This window comes from Carya illinoinensis, chromosome 7 (assembly GCF_018687715.1).
Source record: "Carya illinoinensis cultivar Pawnee chromosome 7, C.illinoinensisPawnee_v1, whole genome shotgun sequence".
Classification (NCBI taxonomy): Eukaryota; Viridiplantae; Streptophyta; class Magnoliopsida; order Fagales; family Juglandaceae; genus Carya; species Carya illinoinensis.
The window spans coordinates 16,352,798-16,371,018 of record NC_056758.1 but is presented as its reverse complement, the minus strand read 5'-3'; the positions used below and the strand labels follow the sequence as shown (position 1 = coordinate 16,371,018).

Genomic DNA, 18,221 nt, shown 5'->3' with positions numbered 1-18,221 from the left:
ATTTTCGACGAGGTAATATCGTTTCCACTATGTACTTTGATCTAGTATTTCTAACACATCCCTCTTGATATACTGAACTCATTACTTCAGATGACTCGGTTGGCTGCTCTCATCTTTGATCCTTTCACAAGCGACGTCCTATAAGTTGCTAAGGAATTACAACTGTCACTGTACTTTTTCATCCCCACAAATGCCATGGTTTTGTCGCTCATTTCTCTTGCATCTTTCAACACTGGACGAGACAATTCCATGTGAGTATAGAGACCTACCAAAACCATTGAAACTCCCAAGGTGCATACCTATTCACGATAGAGATCTAATAAACGCAGTTCAAGACCGAAAAAGTGAATGGTGCAAAATGTTTCTTTGCCATGCAAAACGTCTCCCATTAACTGAGGGGATCATGGTTAACACATTCACTAACTTGGAAGGACAAGTTATAAAAGCTCTAGAAGAGGACAAAGCTGGATATCCCCAATTTATCTGGTTGGACCAATCATTTAAAGTGGGTTGAGTACTCATGATGAAGATGACGGGTCAGGGTGTTTAAGATGGTTGGACAATCAACCAAGTGGCTCTATCCTATTTATCTCTTTTGGGAGTGGTGAGACCCTGTTTGATCAAATAAGCGAGCTAGTCTTAGAAATGGAATCGGGTGGGCAAAAATTCTTATAGGTAGCAATAAGCCCAAACAATGAATTTGCTAACGCTGCATTCCTTAAAAATCAGAGCCATGACGATCCTCTTGCTTTCTTTCCACAAGAGTTTCTAGCGAATGACCAAAGGTTAAGGTCTAGTTGTGCCCTCTTGGGCGCCACAGGCCTAGATCATAAGCGACACCTCCACAGGTGGGTTCCTAATCCACTGTGGTTGGAATTTGACCCTAGAGAGCATCATGATCAATGGCACACTATTGATTGCTTGGCCGCTTTATGCAAAGCAAAGAATAAATATAGTATTCTTAGCTGAAGATCTAAAAGTGGCATTAAGACCAAAAGCTGAAGAGAAAGGCCTTGTGGATAGAGAAGAAATTGTGAAAGTCATGCAGGGTCTAATGGCTGGAGAAGTGTGGAAGAGTGTTCCCAGGCATACGAAAGAGTTAAGGATTGTTGCTGAGAAAGAAAAAAGTGTAGATAGTTCTTCCACAAGGGCACTCTCTGAATTAGTATCAAAACTTGCTTTTAAACCGAGGTCATTTTTAGTTTTATTGCTCTTCTTCTATATGTTTTTTTTTTAATAAATTAAGTCACTTTGTCATGTCCTGTTGCTAAATATGTGAAAATAGAATGATTGGTCGTGATCTTTTTTATGTCATTGGTTCCTTGGTGGTCATTGTCTTCGACTCTTTGTAACTCTAAATAATAAATGAAAGGGAAAGCTGGAGTATTTTGCTTGGAGGCCTCCAAGATGGTGGCTGGCTGTTTCAAGAAATAAAAAAAATCACGTCGGTTGATATTTACCAAATGAGTACTGCTACAATTATAAAAAAATTATACAAAAGTGATTCCACAAACTGGCGTATAGTCTGTTAGATATACTTTACAATAAAAATAACTTTACAATTTAAGAAACCATATCATGCCACATCAATTTATAAGATTATCTTTGTATGATTCATTTATCGTTAAGAGTATTTCGCTTACCAAACTGAATGTTTGACCAGAGTATTCTAATTTTTAGTCTAGATCTAGCTGCATAATGTTATTGGGCTCATACCACATAATACTACTTTTTATAAAAAATAATTTTAGTTGACAGTCTTTACACTACACACTATTTACGTGATATAATTTAATTTAAAAACTAAATTTTAAAATCTAAAATTTACAAATCAAATAATGTCATGTGCATGGTGTTTCTAATAAAATGGATCTTTTAAGAAAAATTTAGAAAAAGGCTCTCTCTTCTTTTTGCAATTTTGCTTCCATCAAGATCATAATTTTGAGTTTGTTAAATTTGATATGCAAATTTAAACTCAACGTCATATTAGTAAGTTAATTGGCATCATTACTTTCAACTAAATCATTTAAAAATATATTTATGTGTGATGTTAAGGATTTAAGTAGCACGTCGATGTATAAAACTTTATGGGACAATAATCGATCGGAATCGATCCCTAAGCTAATTGCCAAATTAAAAAGGAAAGTAAAAGAGTCATTACTCATTAGTATCGATGTATGTAGACATATTTTATAAACTAAAATCATCATATTGTCATCTCACGAGCTAGCCTTTTCAAACAATTTTGTCAATCTCTTTCTAACACGTTTTTCCCCTAAACCATCTTCAAGCTTGGACCTCAAGAAAACAACTGGAAACAATTGTCAGTACACGTTTGTCTTCCCATCCTTCGTACTATACAAGTATATAAATACATACATACATACACATATATATATATATATATATATATTCTACAAGAAAATAGAAAACACCCAACACAGAAAATGTTGAGCTTGCCGAGGAGTTATAACACCATCTCTTCAAAAGGAGTTATTCTCCATAGAACAAGAATCACACAGCTATTCTACCAAGCCCAGGGATGGGTCCCCTTATCCCCATAGTTGAGGTTGCCAAGCGATTGGCCCTTCACCATAATTTTCATGTCACACGCATCATTCCCACAACTAGGAATCCGTCCAATGCCATTAAAGGCATCCTCGAGGGCCTCCCCACCGGCATAGACCCTGTCTTTCTTCCTCCAGTGAGCTTGGAAGACATCTCCAGTCTGCTGCCTAAAATCCAAGTCTCCCTCACCATGACCCATTCTCTACCCTCTGTTCGCCACATGTTGAAAACCTTAGCTGAAACTACTCGATTCATTGTTGTTATCCTTGATCATTATGCTAGCGATGCACTAAATATTGCCAAGGAACACAAGGTCTCTCCTTACATTTTCTTCCCCTCAAATGCTTTGGTGTTGTCATTGCTCTTGCATTTGCCAGAGCTGGACAAGACAGTTCCCTGCGAGTACAAAAACCTCCCAGAACCTTTCAAACTTTCTGGATGCATACCTATTCACAGTAGAGATCTAATAGACCCGATTCAAGACCGAAAAGGTGAATGGTATAGAGTGTTTCTTCACCTTACTAAACAACTCCTATTAGCTGAAGGTACTATGCTTAATACGTTTATGGACTTACAGGATAGAGGTATAAAAGCTTTTGCAGATGAAGAAGCTAGAAACCCCCCCTCTTTACTCAATTGGACCCATGATATAAAAAGGCCAAAGTAATGATCAAGTTGAAGGGTGGGAGTGTTTAAGGTGTTTGGACAATCAGCCAAGTGGCTCAGTCCTATTCGTCTCTTTTGGCAATGGTGGGACTCTTTCTTCTGATTAGCTTGAGGAGCTAGCCTCAGGATTGGAATTGAGTAGGCAAAAGTTGTTGCGGGTTGCAAGAAGACCAAACAATGATTTGGCAAATGTAGCATATCTTAGTAACCGAAGTCATGGGGATCCTCTTGCCTTCTTACCACAAGGGTTCCAAGAGAGAAAACCAAAGTGCAAGGTCTAGTGGTGTCATCTTGGGCAGCATAAGTCCAAGTCCTTAGCCATAGCTCAATAGGTGGGTTCTTAACACACTGTAGTTGGAATTCAACTTTGAACAATATCATCAATGGGTTTCCACTAATTGCATGGCCGCTTTTCTCAAAACAGAGGATGAATGCAGTATTAATTGTTAAGTATATCAAAGTGGCCTTGAGACCAAAAACAGATAAGAAATGCATAGTGAACAGAGAAAAAATTGCGAAAGTTATTAAGAGACTAATGGTAAGAGAAAAGAGTTCACAATTGTATGAAAGAACTCAAACTTGCAACTAAGAAAGCTTTGAGCAAAGATGGTTCTTCCATAAGAACACTAGGAATTTGCATCAAAACTAGCCTTTAATATTAACTAGTTGAGAGAAAAAGAGCACTAAGTGCATCCGATTTTAGTTTTCTCACTCTTTCTACCTTAGGTCATTTTTTCCCACAAGATTTCAATTATATATCATTTTATCGTGTGTTAAGAGTTGAATTCAAAAGGTTCAACAGAATTATGAATCTTAGGACTCATTTAGCTATACAAATAAGATGAGATAAAAGTTTGACTAAAATATTATTAGAATATAATTTTTTAATATTATTTTTGTTTTAAAATTTTAAAAAAATAAAATTATTTATTGTATTTTGTATGAAAGTTTAAAAAAGTTATAATGACAATATATGATGGTTTGTACAACCATACGAGGCCTTTATATTACTTTTTTGTGCCTTGGTGGTCATCTTCTATGCAACTCTTATTAATAAGGAAAGTTTTCAGCTGGGTTTTTGCCCTAAACCTTTTGAGAAATTAAGGTAGATGACTGGTGAGTTCAACATAAACATCGACACATGTAACATCATAATACCCATGTGAAGATATCGATATTGTTAGCTATGATTTCCGCCCCTTTTCGATGGAAATATTTGTGACAACCCAAAGTCATGTAAAAGCTCTTTTTTGTTGTGAATTTTTTTGATCACCAGAACAAAAATGCGGCTACAATAAATTGTGCTCTCTTGCTTCCAAAAATTACCCACCCCAATTGTTTTTTGCCACAAAAATGGATTTTTCTTGTAGTGAATAAGCAATAGAGGCTATGGTCTAGTTCTAATACAAACGTAAATAAAAGTAGTCCAAAGTAAATAAAACACAGGTCCAAAAGTAAAGTAAACTAGGCCTGAAGGAACAAGCTTTTGGCCCCTCTGAAATAACATATTAAATCTAATAAAATAAGGATAACGCATGGTCCATGAAGCCCATCACAAGCAGATGCAATACCAGTTTAACACAATTGATCAACAGACGAGTTAGCCAATGCAGACTCTCTTCTTTTCTCTATTTCAAAACTTTACTTCGCAAACTCGCTCTTCCGTACAAACCCTAGGTCCAAGCTTGTGACAAAAAGATGATCAATAGTAGTATGACACAAGTTAGGACACCCAAAACTGATGGGTTCAATCACATAATGATAGCACGTGTTTGGAATATGGATTATCACATCCGTTGTGGCCATGTAAACAAATGATATTGGAATGAAAATCAGTACAATTATAACGTCGACCATGTTCAAAAGAGAACCATATGAGTTCATCACTAGTAGAAGCTTAAGCAGCATCGCAACTAGCTTGTTCATAATTCTTATGAATATGGCAGTGTAATCATAATCAATCTCATCTTGTTCTCTTGCATTGCCTAACAAATAAAATAAGAGATAAAAATAATACTACTAATATAGGCTCAATCTTGATTATTTTCATCTCAAACAAATCAGAATTGAGTCTGTATTTGTAGTATTATTTTTATGTCCTCTTTTATTTATTTGGCAGTGCGAGAGAACAAGATGGGATTGATTACGATTAAACCGCCATATTCATAAGAATTATGAACAAGCTAGTTGAGGTGCTGCTTAAGCTTTTACCAATGATGAACTCATCCAATTCTCCTTTGAACATGGTCGACGTTATAATTGTACTGGTTTTCATTCCAATATCATTTGTTTACATGGCTACAACGGAGGTGATAACCCATATTCCAAACACACGCTACTGTCATGTGATTGAACCTATTAGTTTCGGGTGTCCTAACTTGTGTCATACTAGTATTGATCATCTTTCTGTCACAAGCTCATACCTAAGATTTGTACGGAAGAGAAAGTTTGTAAAGTAAAGTTTTGAGACAGAGAAAAGAAAAGAGTATGCATTGACTAACTCTTGTCAGTTGGTCAATTAAGTTAAACTGGTGTTGCATCTGCTTGCGAGATGGGCTGGACTTGATGGGTTTCATGGATCATGCGTTATCCTTATTTTATTAGATTTAATATATTGTTTCAAAGGGGCTGAGAGCTTGTTCCTTCAGGCCTAGTTTACATTACTTTTCCATCATTCTTCTTTGTCCGAGATGGAGTGCGCTACGTGATAATACCTGAGCAACACTAACAAATCCAACAGTCTAAATGCCAACTTTGAACCTTCACCTTCAATTAGTTAGCTTCTGAGCAAGAGTAAAGTGGCAAAATTTTGACCAGCTCCAATTGGCCCAGAGATGATGCATACATACCATAAGGTCGTGAAAGTAGTATAAGAAGCACCTGAGCAAAAAAACTCAAACTTCATAACCTTGCAATTTTGCCTTCAATTGGTTAACTTATGTGCATGAACAAAGTGATAAAATTGTGACTGACTCAAATTGACCAGGGAATGGTGCGTACATACCATAATGTCGTGAAAGTAGTAAAGGAAGCCCCTGAGCAAAAAACCAAAAGCCCATAACTTTGCCTTCAATTGGTTAGCTTATGCACCAGAGCAAAGTGGCAGAATTATGATCAGCTCCAATTGGCCCTAGGACGAGGCATGCATACCAAAAGGTCCTGAAAGTGGTATAGGAAGCCCCCGAGCAAAAAACTCCAACCTTATAGCTTTTCAACTTTGCCTTCAACTGGTTGGTTTTTGTGTTAAGAGTAAAGTAGCTAAACTGTGACGGGCACCAATTGGCTTGGGAATAGTGCATACATACCATAAGATTGTGAAAGTAGAATAGGAAGCCTGGAGCAAAAAATTCCAACCTCATAACTTTGCAACATTTCCCTTCAATTAGTTAACTTTTGTGCAAGAGCAAGCGACAAAATTGTGACAAGTAGCAATTGCCCAGGCATGGAGCAAACATACCATAAGGTCTTGAAAGTAGCATAGGAAGCCACTGAGCAAAAAACTTGAACCTCATAACTTTCCACTTTGCCTTCAATTTGTTGGCTTACATGCAAAAGCAAAGTGGAAAATTATGACTCGCTCCAATTGGCCTAAGGATGGGGCATACATACCATACGATCTCAAAAGTAGTATAGGATGCCCCCGAAAACATCATAGCTTTGCAACTTTGGCTTCAATTGGTTGGCTAATGTGCAAGAGCAGAGCAACAAAATTGTGACCAACATTGATTAGCCTAAGGACAGTGGATACATACCATAAGGTTGTGAAAGTAGAATAGGACGCCCCGAGCAACAAACTTCAACCTCATAACTTTGCAACTTTTGCCTTCATTTGATTAACTTATGGTCAAGAGCAAAGTGGCAAAATTGTGACCGACACCGATTGGCCTGGGAATAGGGCAAACATTCCATATGGTCTTGAAAGTAGTATAGGAAGCTCCTGAGCAAAAAACTCCAAACTCTTTATCTGCAAACTCCTTCTGAATGCATTTATATAATAACATTTCATCATAAAATATCATAACATATACACACATCAGCTTTAGGTGCTATAACATTTGATTTCACTCTAACACTCTTTAAAAAAAACTCATTCGAAATCCGTTGACTGTTTGTTATTAGCTCAGGGGTTACAACTCTATTTTTAATCACTCCATAGTGGATAAAAGAGTTTCATTAGAATAATTCTTCATCCTAACCCTTTGATCATGACAAAAATTAAGTTTTCATGATATGTTTGAAAATATATTTTTCATAAATTGTTTGTGAAGTATGAAAATGATAGCTTCACACATAATGTTCAAATGATAAAGAAAATTTGCATGTCATGTGAGCAATTTAATCAAATGCATAATCATATGTTTTGTGCTCAAAATAACGGTTATAACATGAATGTAGCATTTATCAATAAATTATAAATAATTTATTAAAGTGTAAGTTAGAGACCAACTTACAAACTGTCCAAATTTGAAAAAATCATAGCTGTTGTAAACAAGGTTATACTAAGTTAGAATTTGAGCTTCTAAGAGCTTCTCATTGGATTATGCAAATGCAAATCCAATGAGAAATTTAGCTAATATGACTTGAAAATACTCTACATTGGATTATCTAACTTCAAAATTTTTTACTTTTAGTTATAGTAGAATTAAAGTTTACAACCAAATTTGATTGTTACTATTTCACATCCAAATGAATAAAAAATAATATCTTTATACGCTCTCTCTTCCCTCTATTCTCCCTATCCATTCTCATGCTTCCTCTTGCCTTATTTCTCCATATTATTTAATAAAAAATAATAATGTATTTCCATATAAGCTCTTAATTTAGAAAAAAAAATTAATAGAAAATTTTTTTAAAAAAATTATTAAATTTATAATATTTTATTATTATTTTAACTAATAAATGGATAATCCAATGTGAAAATAAGTTTTGAATGGAATAGCCAAATGTAAAATCATGTTATATTATGAAAATTGTACATTTACATTTGGATAATCCAATAAATATGCTCTAAGAAAGATATTTATAATCAAAAGTGTTCAAAAATTAGTATTTACAAAATTGACCCTAAATTTTTTCTAAAATTGCCGCTAAGATCCTAAATTTTCACTATTTGCATTTTGGCCCCAAAATTTACCAAACATCGCAAATCCCATATTTTCTATGTTTTAAAACCATCTATACCCTTATAATTTTAAGAATAAAAGTGAAACTATGCTAATCACACCCAACTCATGTCATAAGTGTGATTTCAACTAATTAACCCTTTCCCCCCTCCTCCTCCCAAAACAAAAAAAGGATGCATGTATACTCAATTTCATCAAGTGCCATCAAGAATCAAAACATTAATAACAAATAAAAAACTTAGATTCAGGTCATATAAGTTCATCCCAACACTTAAACATGGCTAAAGACCTTAATCACCACTAAATCATTCATTAAGCATGCATGATGTTTCTAGCTTCATTCACCAAGAGATATTTTAAAAACTTAATCAAATCATGCATATCATTATTGTCCTAATCACAAGGCTTTTCTAAATGCACATTATCTAAACCTAGGTAAATTAATCAAAACTTTAATAAGTTAAGCATAAACTACTCAAAACTGATGCATACTCACACAACCTACTCGACTTCAACTCCTTTCTCATACAAGAAGTGTTTGCTTACAAGAAGACTAGAGGAAGTGAGGAAGTGAGGGGATGAGGGTATTTATAGGGTTTCTTGGAGGGGTGAGGGAAGAGGGAAGAGAAGCACATCAATGGAGAGGTGTGGGATTGGTTGAGGTGGGTGGTGGGTGGTGAGTGCCAACAAGAACCGATTGTGTCATCCTTGTGTAGGTGAATAGTGCCCTATAACTTCATGATCTCATCAAAGTCAGGTGCTGCAATGCGCCTATGGGTGCAAGGACTGCCATAGTGCTTAAAAAGAGTACAAAAACTTTGAAAACTAAGGTACGTAGTCATGCCCTGATGCTGTTGGGTATGAATCTGAAACTCTAGACAGATTTTCATCTCTTGCTTGCATCACTTTTGTGTTATCTCCATGGCTGATTTGTGCAAGTATCATGACACTCTTTGAAGGCCTTCTCAGGTGGAGGATTGGCTGTCAAGTGCTCAAGTGTGTACAGCTCATGGAAGAGGGTAAGGTTGCCAAGTGAAACATGCTTGATGCCCTTTGGTTTGTGGTGTTTTGCTTGCGAGGGAAATTGCTCAAGACTTTATGCGAACTTGAGGGGCTCATGGAGATTGGAGGGAAAAGGAGATGGCATATGGTGTTGGTTTAACCAAGAGCGGAAAATTCAAACAAAACACAATGACATTCGGTTTAGCTTCAACTAGGCTTCCAATGGAATTGGTTCGGTTTTTCTTGGAGGAATTTCTAACTGAACCAATTCCATCCATCAATAGAATTGAACAAGGAGGGATAATGTAAAATGTTAAAGGATGAAATTGCCTTTAAGAAAATGGTGCAATTGGCATAGGCTAGGAATTGAATTGGTGCAATGCACAAAGTGATGCATCAAGGTGCCAATTGTGGTGATTTGGGCATTGACATGTCTATGCTTCTATTGACATGTATTGGGTCAAGTCTAAACTTCTAATTTGATCTAAGAATTAAGTAAATCAGTAATAAAATCAATAAATTTTGTATAAAAAATATGAGAAATAATTAAAAGAAAAATTAAGCTTAAAATATAGTTTAGAAGTCACTAATCATGTATAAGTTGATTAATGCCCTTAACTCAAATTAGAAGTTTAACCATGGTTAAATGGAAACCCTAGGGGTGTGTGGCATATCTTTGGATTGAGGGAAACCAATGACATGGTGCATGTGGGCTTCAATTAGAACTGTAAAAAAAAAAAAAAAATGGAAGACAGGCTTTTGGGCCTTGATGGGCTTGTAGGGCCATTTGTATAAGTCTCATGAATGTGGGCTTTTGGTGTGAGTTTTTTAGTGGACCTTTTGTCCAAATTTGAGAGCTCAAATAGGCCTCAAAGACCTACTAAGATTGGGTCCAAATAACATGTCTCTCTAAGGTTGGGCCGAAGGCTTTTACTACCTCCAAGTTAAGCCTACATGCTTGCCTTCTTCACATTTGGGCCTAATTTTTAAGACTCTCCAAGAAACGCCTACAACTTCATAAATCCTAATGCATCTAAGCTTGTGGCATCTATTCTTAGCCCATCACGTCCTTAGTGATTGAAGACCCTTAATTAAACACTCTTGGGCTTCCACCTAAATCCATCCATACATAACCTAAAAGTAATGCCAAGTGTCATTCCACTATTGGCAGTTAATAAAATATAATACTAGAACGGTAGAACCCTTCCAATAATTCTAAGTAAAAAAAAATGTGATTCTCATGCTAAAAATAAAAAATATATGTATATATCTCCAACAATAATAATAATCTTTTGCTAAGTAGGATTAAGGGAGCTAATGGTTAAATCTTAACGACTTTTTAGGCTGGGTGTTACACATACATACCAAAAGGTCATAGTAGTACCATAGGACTTTGCACCCAATTGGTTTATTACTAAGCAAGTCCAATGTAGTAAAATTGTGACCCACTCCAATTGGGATGGGGATGGTGCATACATACCATAAGGTCATGGTAGTAGCATAGGAAGCCCCTGAGCGAAAAACTACAACCTCATAACTTTGCAACTTCGCACCCAATTGGTTTACTTCTAAGCAAGGACAAAGTAGTAAAAATGTTACCCGCTTCGATTGGCCCATGTATGGGGCATACATACTATGAGGTCATGGTAGTACCATAGGAAGCCCCCAAGCGAAAAACTTCAACCTCATAACTTTGCAACTTTGCACCCAATTTGTTATTACTAAGAAAGGGCAATGCAATAAATGTTACCCACTCCAATTGGCTAGGGGATGGGGCATACATACCATAAGGTCATGGTAGTACCATAGCTAGCCCCTAAGTCATCTTTTGCTTCCATTGTCGGCTGCGAAAGCCTTTGGAGGGAACAATGTTTGCTGGGAGGAAGCACTCCTTCCCCATTGTAGTCATTGCACCTTCGTATTTGGCCTCCTTTTGTTCGTTTGTAGCTTCAGTAAGGTAAGTGATTGTCTAGAGAGACTATGGCTTGCATTCCAAAAACTCCAACCTCATAACTTTGCAACTTTGTATCAAATTGATTTACTTAGTCAAGGTAAAAGTAATAAAAATGTGACCATCTGCAATTGGGTCGAGGATTGTGCATACATACCATAAGGTCATCGTAGTAGCATAGGAAGCCGCCAAGCAAAAAACTATGACCTCATAACTTTGCAACTTCGCACCCAATTGGTTTACTTTTAAGCAAGGACAAAGTGATAAAAATGTGACTCACTCTGATTGGCTCGGGGATGGGGCATACATACCACAAAGTCATGGTAGTACCATAGGAAGCCCCAGAGCAAAAAACTCCAATCTCATAACTTTGCAACTTTGCACTCAATTGGTTTACTACAAAGCAAGGGCAAAGTCGTAAAAATGTGTAACGACTTGGCCAAATAATTCTAAGGTCAAAATATTGATAATTTTATTGGGCCTAAATTATATTTAATGGGTCATATTGGACAAACCCACGAGTTATAAATTATTGAGATTAATTAGAAATTTTAATTAGGCTCAATAACTATGTTAAATCCCATTTAATATTCATTAAATGAGTTAAACTCCTTTTAGAATTTAAAGATCAGTCATTAGAAATTTATTTCAATTTAAAGTCATCACTAACTGAAGTTTTCTACACAATCTCAGTCACTCCCACTCGTACGTTAAATGAACCACTAAAGTATGTTTTTAATTTCAAACACAGTAGGATTACAATTATAAAATCCTCTTCACCTTAAAATTCCTAAACCTAACCCATACCATTCTAAAAATAGAGTCTCATGCACTGTATGTACACCTACCTCTTCAAGCCTAGACTTTTTGTTTTTAGCTCTCTTTTTACCTTCAGTATGTCGTAGCCTTATCTCCCTCACTATGAAACACAGCAAGGTCACCATTGTCTCTTCCTCTCTGCTAACCCCAATCATCGTTATCCCTCCATCGCACCGTAATCAATTTTATATAGGAAATGTTAGGAAGCAATACTACAAATTGAGTAGTTTGATCATAAATTAAGATTAACATACGTTAGCTAGTTTATATATATTATTATTAAAGCCAAATCTTTGAAAACTAGTGTTTATGTACCAGGCATGTCATGATATTTGCAGGCATGTCATTCATCATGTTTCATTACACATTATAGTTATATATGTATTATGCATCTCACGTTGCTTAAAACACATAGGTTTTTATAAGATCAAATATAAAATAAGCTCAAAACAGTTAATCAAATAGCCATTTAAATGCATGATACCAATGCAGTCAGGGTGGATGTGCAAGTCACAAACTCAAGCGTGATCCACTATAATATTTTATCATATCATATCAGTAGTTCCCCTTGTGGCCATAGGATGTGAGATTAAAGCACAACCCTGCACACATGATTAACTGTGTTGTCCAATCTGAACAGTCAAATAATTCAGATCAGTCAAACAAGTCAGTTAAGTCAGATCATTCACTACACCAAAAATATTTTCAAGTCATACATGTCATTAGCATATTTTGAATAGTCATGATTTTAATTCTCAACATGAAATATTTTATGAAAAACTTTATATTAAGTATTTTTACATTATGACGGGTTTCTTACTTAGTCATCGACTCATTTTGGTTGTTTTATACTTTCAAACCACCCTAAGTTAGAATATTTATGAAAGTAGAGCTGCAGGATGAGACTTAATTAGTCCATGGAAGCGTGACAGTGGTCTAGATCATTTACATTGATGTTGAGTTATGATTTTATAGCACAGACTTCGAGAAATTTTAATAAATGCTTTCGCGCAATCTCTTTATGATTTCAGTATTTTTAATAAAGAATTATTGTATTACAAGAAAACTTTGTACATGGTGCTTCTTTTAGAATTAAAAAAAAAAATTAAGTTAAGGTCAGTCGTAGCATTCCAACTCTCGACAATTTTTAAAAATGATTTTATTAGTAACCGTGGAGAGCAAGGTGTTACAAAATGTGACCTGCTCCAATTGGCCCATGGATGAGACATACATACATACTATAAGGTCATGGAAGTACCAAAGGAACCACAAAGGGAAAAACTCCAACCTCATAACACGTGTAATAACCTGAAATCAGTGAACTAACATGGAATGTTCTAGTTTCAACCATCATAATATAGCCCAATACATAAGTCCAGCTTCTACTTTAAACAAACCGAAAATCCCGAGCATCATGGGTATGGAAACAAAAGAAACTGCCAACCAGTTTAGTGAGCACAAAATAGCAGGGAAATATGCGCAGTCAATAAAGGTATATCTCATGCGTGGCATATAGTTTTCTACCTCTAACGTTGTCTCAACCTTATATCTTCAATGATTGGAATCTAAAATAGTGGAAGGCAGCCAGTTAATTGGAATCTAAAATAGTGCCATTAACAAGAAATTAATCTTCATAGAAAGCAACTACTCTACTTTAGTCAGGCACTGCTTGGCTCCATAAAAACTTATTACAGTACTTCAAACAAACAAATATTTAACACTTGGTAAAATTATCACAAAGAATGTTTTGATATATAAAAACCATTGTTGCGAGTTTTGTGGAAGAACAATTTCTGTTATTTCAGTTTTGACAGCTAAAGAATTTCAAGTTTTGTGAACTTCCCTGATATTAAAAATGCATAATATTTGAAGTGTTAATTTCAACTGCAAATAGAACAATTTGCTAACTATAACAGATTGAAGCCCTATTGCACCAATAAAATACAAACCTAAGCTACAAAAGAGACAACCCCACCCTCTGATTCCCAAACAAAAAACACAAAAAGATCTAAAGGAAAAGAAAAACACAGTTGAGGAAAGCTTGAGTAAAACCCAAAAATTGCTTAGGTACATAGTGCCAAAGGCTAAAAGTAAATAAGGTTCAATTACTAGTCCATAAGATCTTGATGTATAACGATAAATACCAATTTCTGTTCAACAGACTTGAGTGTCCCATCTATGAACCTGATCTTAATTAATAAAACCTACTCCCTTATACACTCCAATTGAATATGTCAAACTTCCTCCAACCCTAACCAAATCTTTGTTCTTCTAGACTAAAATGTAAACACCATCATTTGGTTTTACAAGTATAAATTAACCAACCACATTTCTGCCTCAGCTATATGGGAAGTCTGTTGTCTTCCCAGCCAACAAGATTCACAAATGGAAAAACAAATAAGGTGATTGATACTAAACAATCGGTTCAAAATTACAAAATAGACGTGCCCAAAAACAATCACGAATGGAAAAATAGATTGCAATGTATAAACAAGAAGCAATAAAAAAAAGGTTCCAACACAAACGTTCTCACCCAAATCTGGCGGTTCTAAACAATAAACACTTCGCCAAATTGATCACCGAGCATCATAGGAGGCTCGATTATAGCAAATTTAACAAGTCCGTAAGAGCACATTGCAAATCAGCAGATAGGAAATCAGCACATAGCAAACAATAAGCAGGGAAAATGAGCACAATGCAGTTAGTTATATTTTAACAAGTTTCATACAGAAATATGCTTATATAAAGAATCATGAAGAGATTACACTTCTGTAGTGGATGTCGATTTGTGCTTACCCTAAAGGATCGCGTCGTTGGCCCCGTGATTATGAATCTGGTCAATGCAACTGTTGGGTTTTCCAACTCAGTGCGTTCGCGCTTGCAAGAAGTGGATGTTTGATTTATAATCGAGGTTGAGATAAGGGAGGCAGATCACAGGGGCACGGGTTAACAGGGGCGAGATTGACATCAAAGGTTAGATGTGCTTACCCTTCCGCAATCTTGTGGCAGAGAAATTGTTAAAGCTGACACACGTACGGACCATGGAGCACGCGACCCTGAGAAGGCTTACGGGGAAACAATGGCTAGAGATTCGCCTCGATGGGAGAAAGGACACAAACCAGAGAGAGGGTGAGAAAGGGAGATTTTCCTGCTAAAAGCTGAATGACCATGGGAACGAGAGAGAAAGAGGGTACGAAGGGAGAGATGGATAAGTGGGTGCAGGAAGGAAAGTAGAGAGAGAGAGGACAGGCTACCAAGGGAGACGGAGAGGAGAGGATACGAACGAGAGAGCTGAACTGGAAGTCTTTTGGGGAAGGAAGGTAGAGATAGTCTGGAGGATGAAGTTTTGGGTAAGACGGGTTGCGAAGGTTGCCGAGAGAGAGAGAGAGATAAAGAGTATTATTGGGAGAAGGCAATTCTTTTTTTCTTTTTTCTCTTTTGAAGGTAGGGTTGTATTAATATATATCAAATCATAGTTTAAATACAAGATAAAATGTCTACAAAAGTTGTGGTGCGACCACCATGCTAAAAAGCATTCTTACTTAAGGCACGAGCAACTATATTGATTGTTCTAATAATATACCTTGTTAATCATGAATTAAAGGTGTTGAGGACATCTCTAGTGTCTGTTGTAATCATGTATAATTGAGATCACTTGTCTTTGATTTTAGACTTGCTACTACCAATAAGGAGTCTCCTTCCAATATGATGTCTTGATAACACAATGACTTGTAGAAGGTTACTGCCTGGAAGGTTGCAAATGCTTCTACCATATGAGGATCGGGAATAAGTCTTGCTTCATCCGAAGGCAATTCAGGATGGATTTCCCGTCGAATTTCCAATACTTTAACTACAAATAATTTTTTAAAAATTTTCTTAAATTTTACTCATCTTTTAAAAATTTCATGCATCTCATGTTCTATAATTTTTCTATTCTATTAAAATAATATTTCTCTATTATTTCTTTATTACTTTTTTCTCACTTTCATTTACAAACTTAACTATTCAATATTTTTTTTTTTTTGTTATGTTTTGAACTATTACTCTAATAAATATTTTAAACAAAAATTTAAATTATTTTTTTGTTGGTATAACAATATTTTTAAAATTATTTTTTTATATTTTTGTAATTATTTAAATTATTTTTAAAATTATTATTAAAAACTATAACAAATATAAGTATGATAGAAAGTATAAATGATTGAAAGAATAATTTATTTTATGTATTAAAATAAAATATTGATAAAAAAAATTATTTAGATAATAAATAGTAATTCTCTAAATATGAAAATTACTGTTCATTCCCTAAATATTTTTCCTAAAATAGGGATCCACATATAGTAAATATTTTAATCAAAACTATATAATAAACCTCAAATTATAGAAAATCCGATGATTTGAGATACCGGATGTGAATGATCTTAGAACACTCCTAATGACTATTGTAAAATACAATTTTATGTATAATATAAAGAAAATTTGTCAAAAGAACCTTCTAATAGATTTTGTATCTTCATATTTATTTTACATTTTACTACAGTAATCCTCTATATATAAAGAATACTATTCACACCTCTAAAACATTTCTAATTATTTTCTCACTTCGAATAGCTTTGATCGTTTACATTTTGGTGTGTTTCCAGTCAAATACAGAAATGCCCTAGGACAAGAACAGGGAATTCTGAGATTCTCATTGTAGGCAAACCTGCCAATAAAACAAGAAAAAGGTGGCATGTCTGGACTATGAAGGAAACGTGGTATGTCTGGTATCATTTGCACGTGCACCGCACGCAGTGCCAAAAACAAAGTGACATCAGTCGCTTATTCTGTGGACAGAGGATAGGTTGATGTAAGGTAGAATATTAAAAAATATATATTCTATTAAAATTGAATAAAAAATTATTAAAAAAGAATATTTAAATAATATAGAGAAAAAATAGATAAGCTAATATATGACCTGTTGTGTATATAAAATAGAAAAATAATAAATGGTTTGGTAATAAAAAATTTTCATCTTAAACTCAAAATTCTTATTTCATTATTACAACTTTTTCAAATCTCCATACAAAATATAAAAAATAATTTAATTTTTTCTTAATTTTTTAAAATTATAAAACAATAATAATATATTTCATCTTAAATTCAAAATTTTCATTCTACTTACCTAGCAGAACCTGAGTTTTAGTAATATATTTTAAATGATAGAATAAATGAACCGTTGTGAGTGCTCTTAGGAGTTGCCTTTGGTCAGTTGTGTACTTTCATGCCAACAGTTGTAAAAATCACATGGACTCTAACTAAGGCAAGTTTATGAGATACCCCAAAGGTGTTTAGATGCTAAACTACTCTCACCCATTCGAACTCAGATGGGCTGAGATTACCTAACGCCCCAAACATATTCTAAAGGATAGAGGTAATGGCATGTGGAGGTGGGACAAATAAGTGTAGAAATTCCTTGAAAATAGAGATGTAAATTGGTTTAAGACCTCAAGTTCCTAGGTGAATAGTTGGGTTTTTTGGTTTTGCTGCTTTGGACTGTTTCGTCCACTTGCTAGGTCTGATTCCTAGGTGACATCATGAGGATTAATGGGGGGTAGAAATCCTCTTGAAAACTGGTTGAAGAGGAGTTGGTTTTGGGTGGTTTATTATGGGTCACTTGGTTTGCTTCAAGTGTACTGATTGGTGGGGTTGTGGCATTGACATGCCTTCAAGTGATATGAGTTGAATTAATTCTAACGTTCAAAAGTTGTCTAAGAGTGATACAAAACAAGTGCAAAATATAATACTTTCATATTAGAAATTATGATGAAAAGGGTTTTATGAAGACCATGCAAAGTCATAATGTTTGAGTTTCATTGGTGAGATGAATAGTAATCTTAACTAGTAATCTTAACTCAAGTTAGAAATTTTACCAAGGTTAAAGGGGAACCCTAGGGGTGTGTGGGTTGAGCTTGGGTAGAATGGAAACCAATTGCATGGTATATGTGAGTCCCATTTGAAAGAGTGAAAAGAAATACAAGACTTGGGATGTTAGGCTTTTATTGGGCCATAAGAACAAGTCTTTGTTATGGGCCTAGATGTAAACTTATCCA

General features: G+C 35.1%; 1 protein-coding gene and 1 long non-coding RNA gene across 6 annotated transcripts; one reads left to right on the top strand and one right to left on the bottom strand.

Moving 5' to 3' along the window:
• Nucleotides 1–2,542: 2,542 nt before the first annotated feature.
• Nucleotides 2,543–3,235, top strand: LOC122316206 (hydroquinone glucosyltransferase-like). Its single transcript, XM_043132741.1, has one exon. It carries the CDS (start codon nucleotides 2,543–2,545, stop codon nucleotides 3,233–3,235), a length of 693 nt encoding a protein of 230 aa, XP_042988675.1.
• Nucleotides 3,236–4,466: 1,231 nt separating this feature from the next.
• Nucleotides 4,467–15,571, bottom strand: LOC122315492. 5 transcript variants are annotated; one of them, XR_006244043.1, is made up of 4 exons: nucleotides 14,926–15,571; nucleotides 6,692–7,211; nucleotides 6,239–6,568; nucleotides 4,467–6,114 (listed from the first exon to the last, which is right to left on the bottom strand). It is a non-coding gene; the product is annotated as an uncharacterized LOC122315492 (long non-coding RNA). The 5 variants fall into 5 exon arrangements; XR_006244042.1 differs by having other exon boundaries at nucleotides 6,987–7,211; XR_006244040.1 differs by having other exon boundaries at nucleotides 6,239–7,211.
• Between the last annotated feature and the right edge of the window lie 2,650 nt (nucleotides 15,572–18,221).

Coding starts and splice junctions, on each gene's coding strand:
- LOC122316206 (XM_043132741.1), top strand. CDS start 2,543: ATGGGTCCCCTTATCCCCATAGTTGAGGTTGCCAAGCGATTGGCCCTT.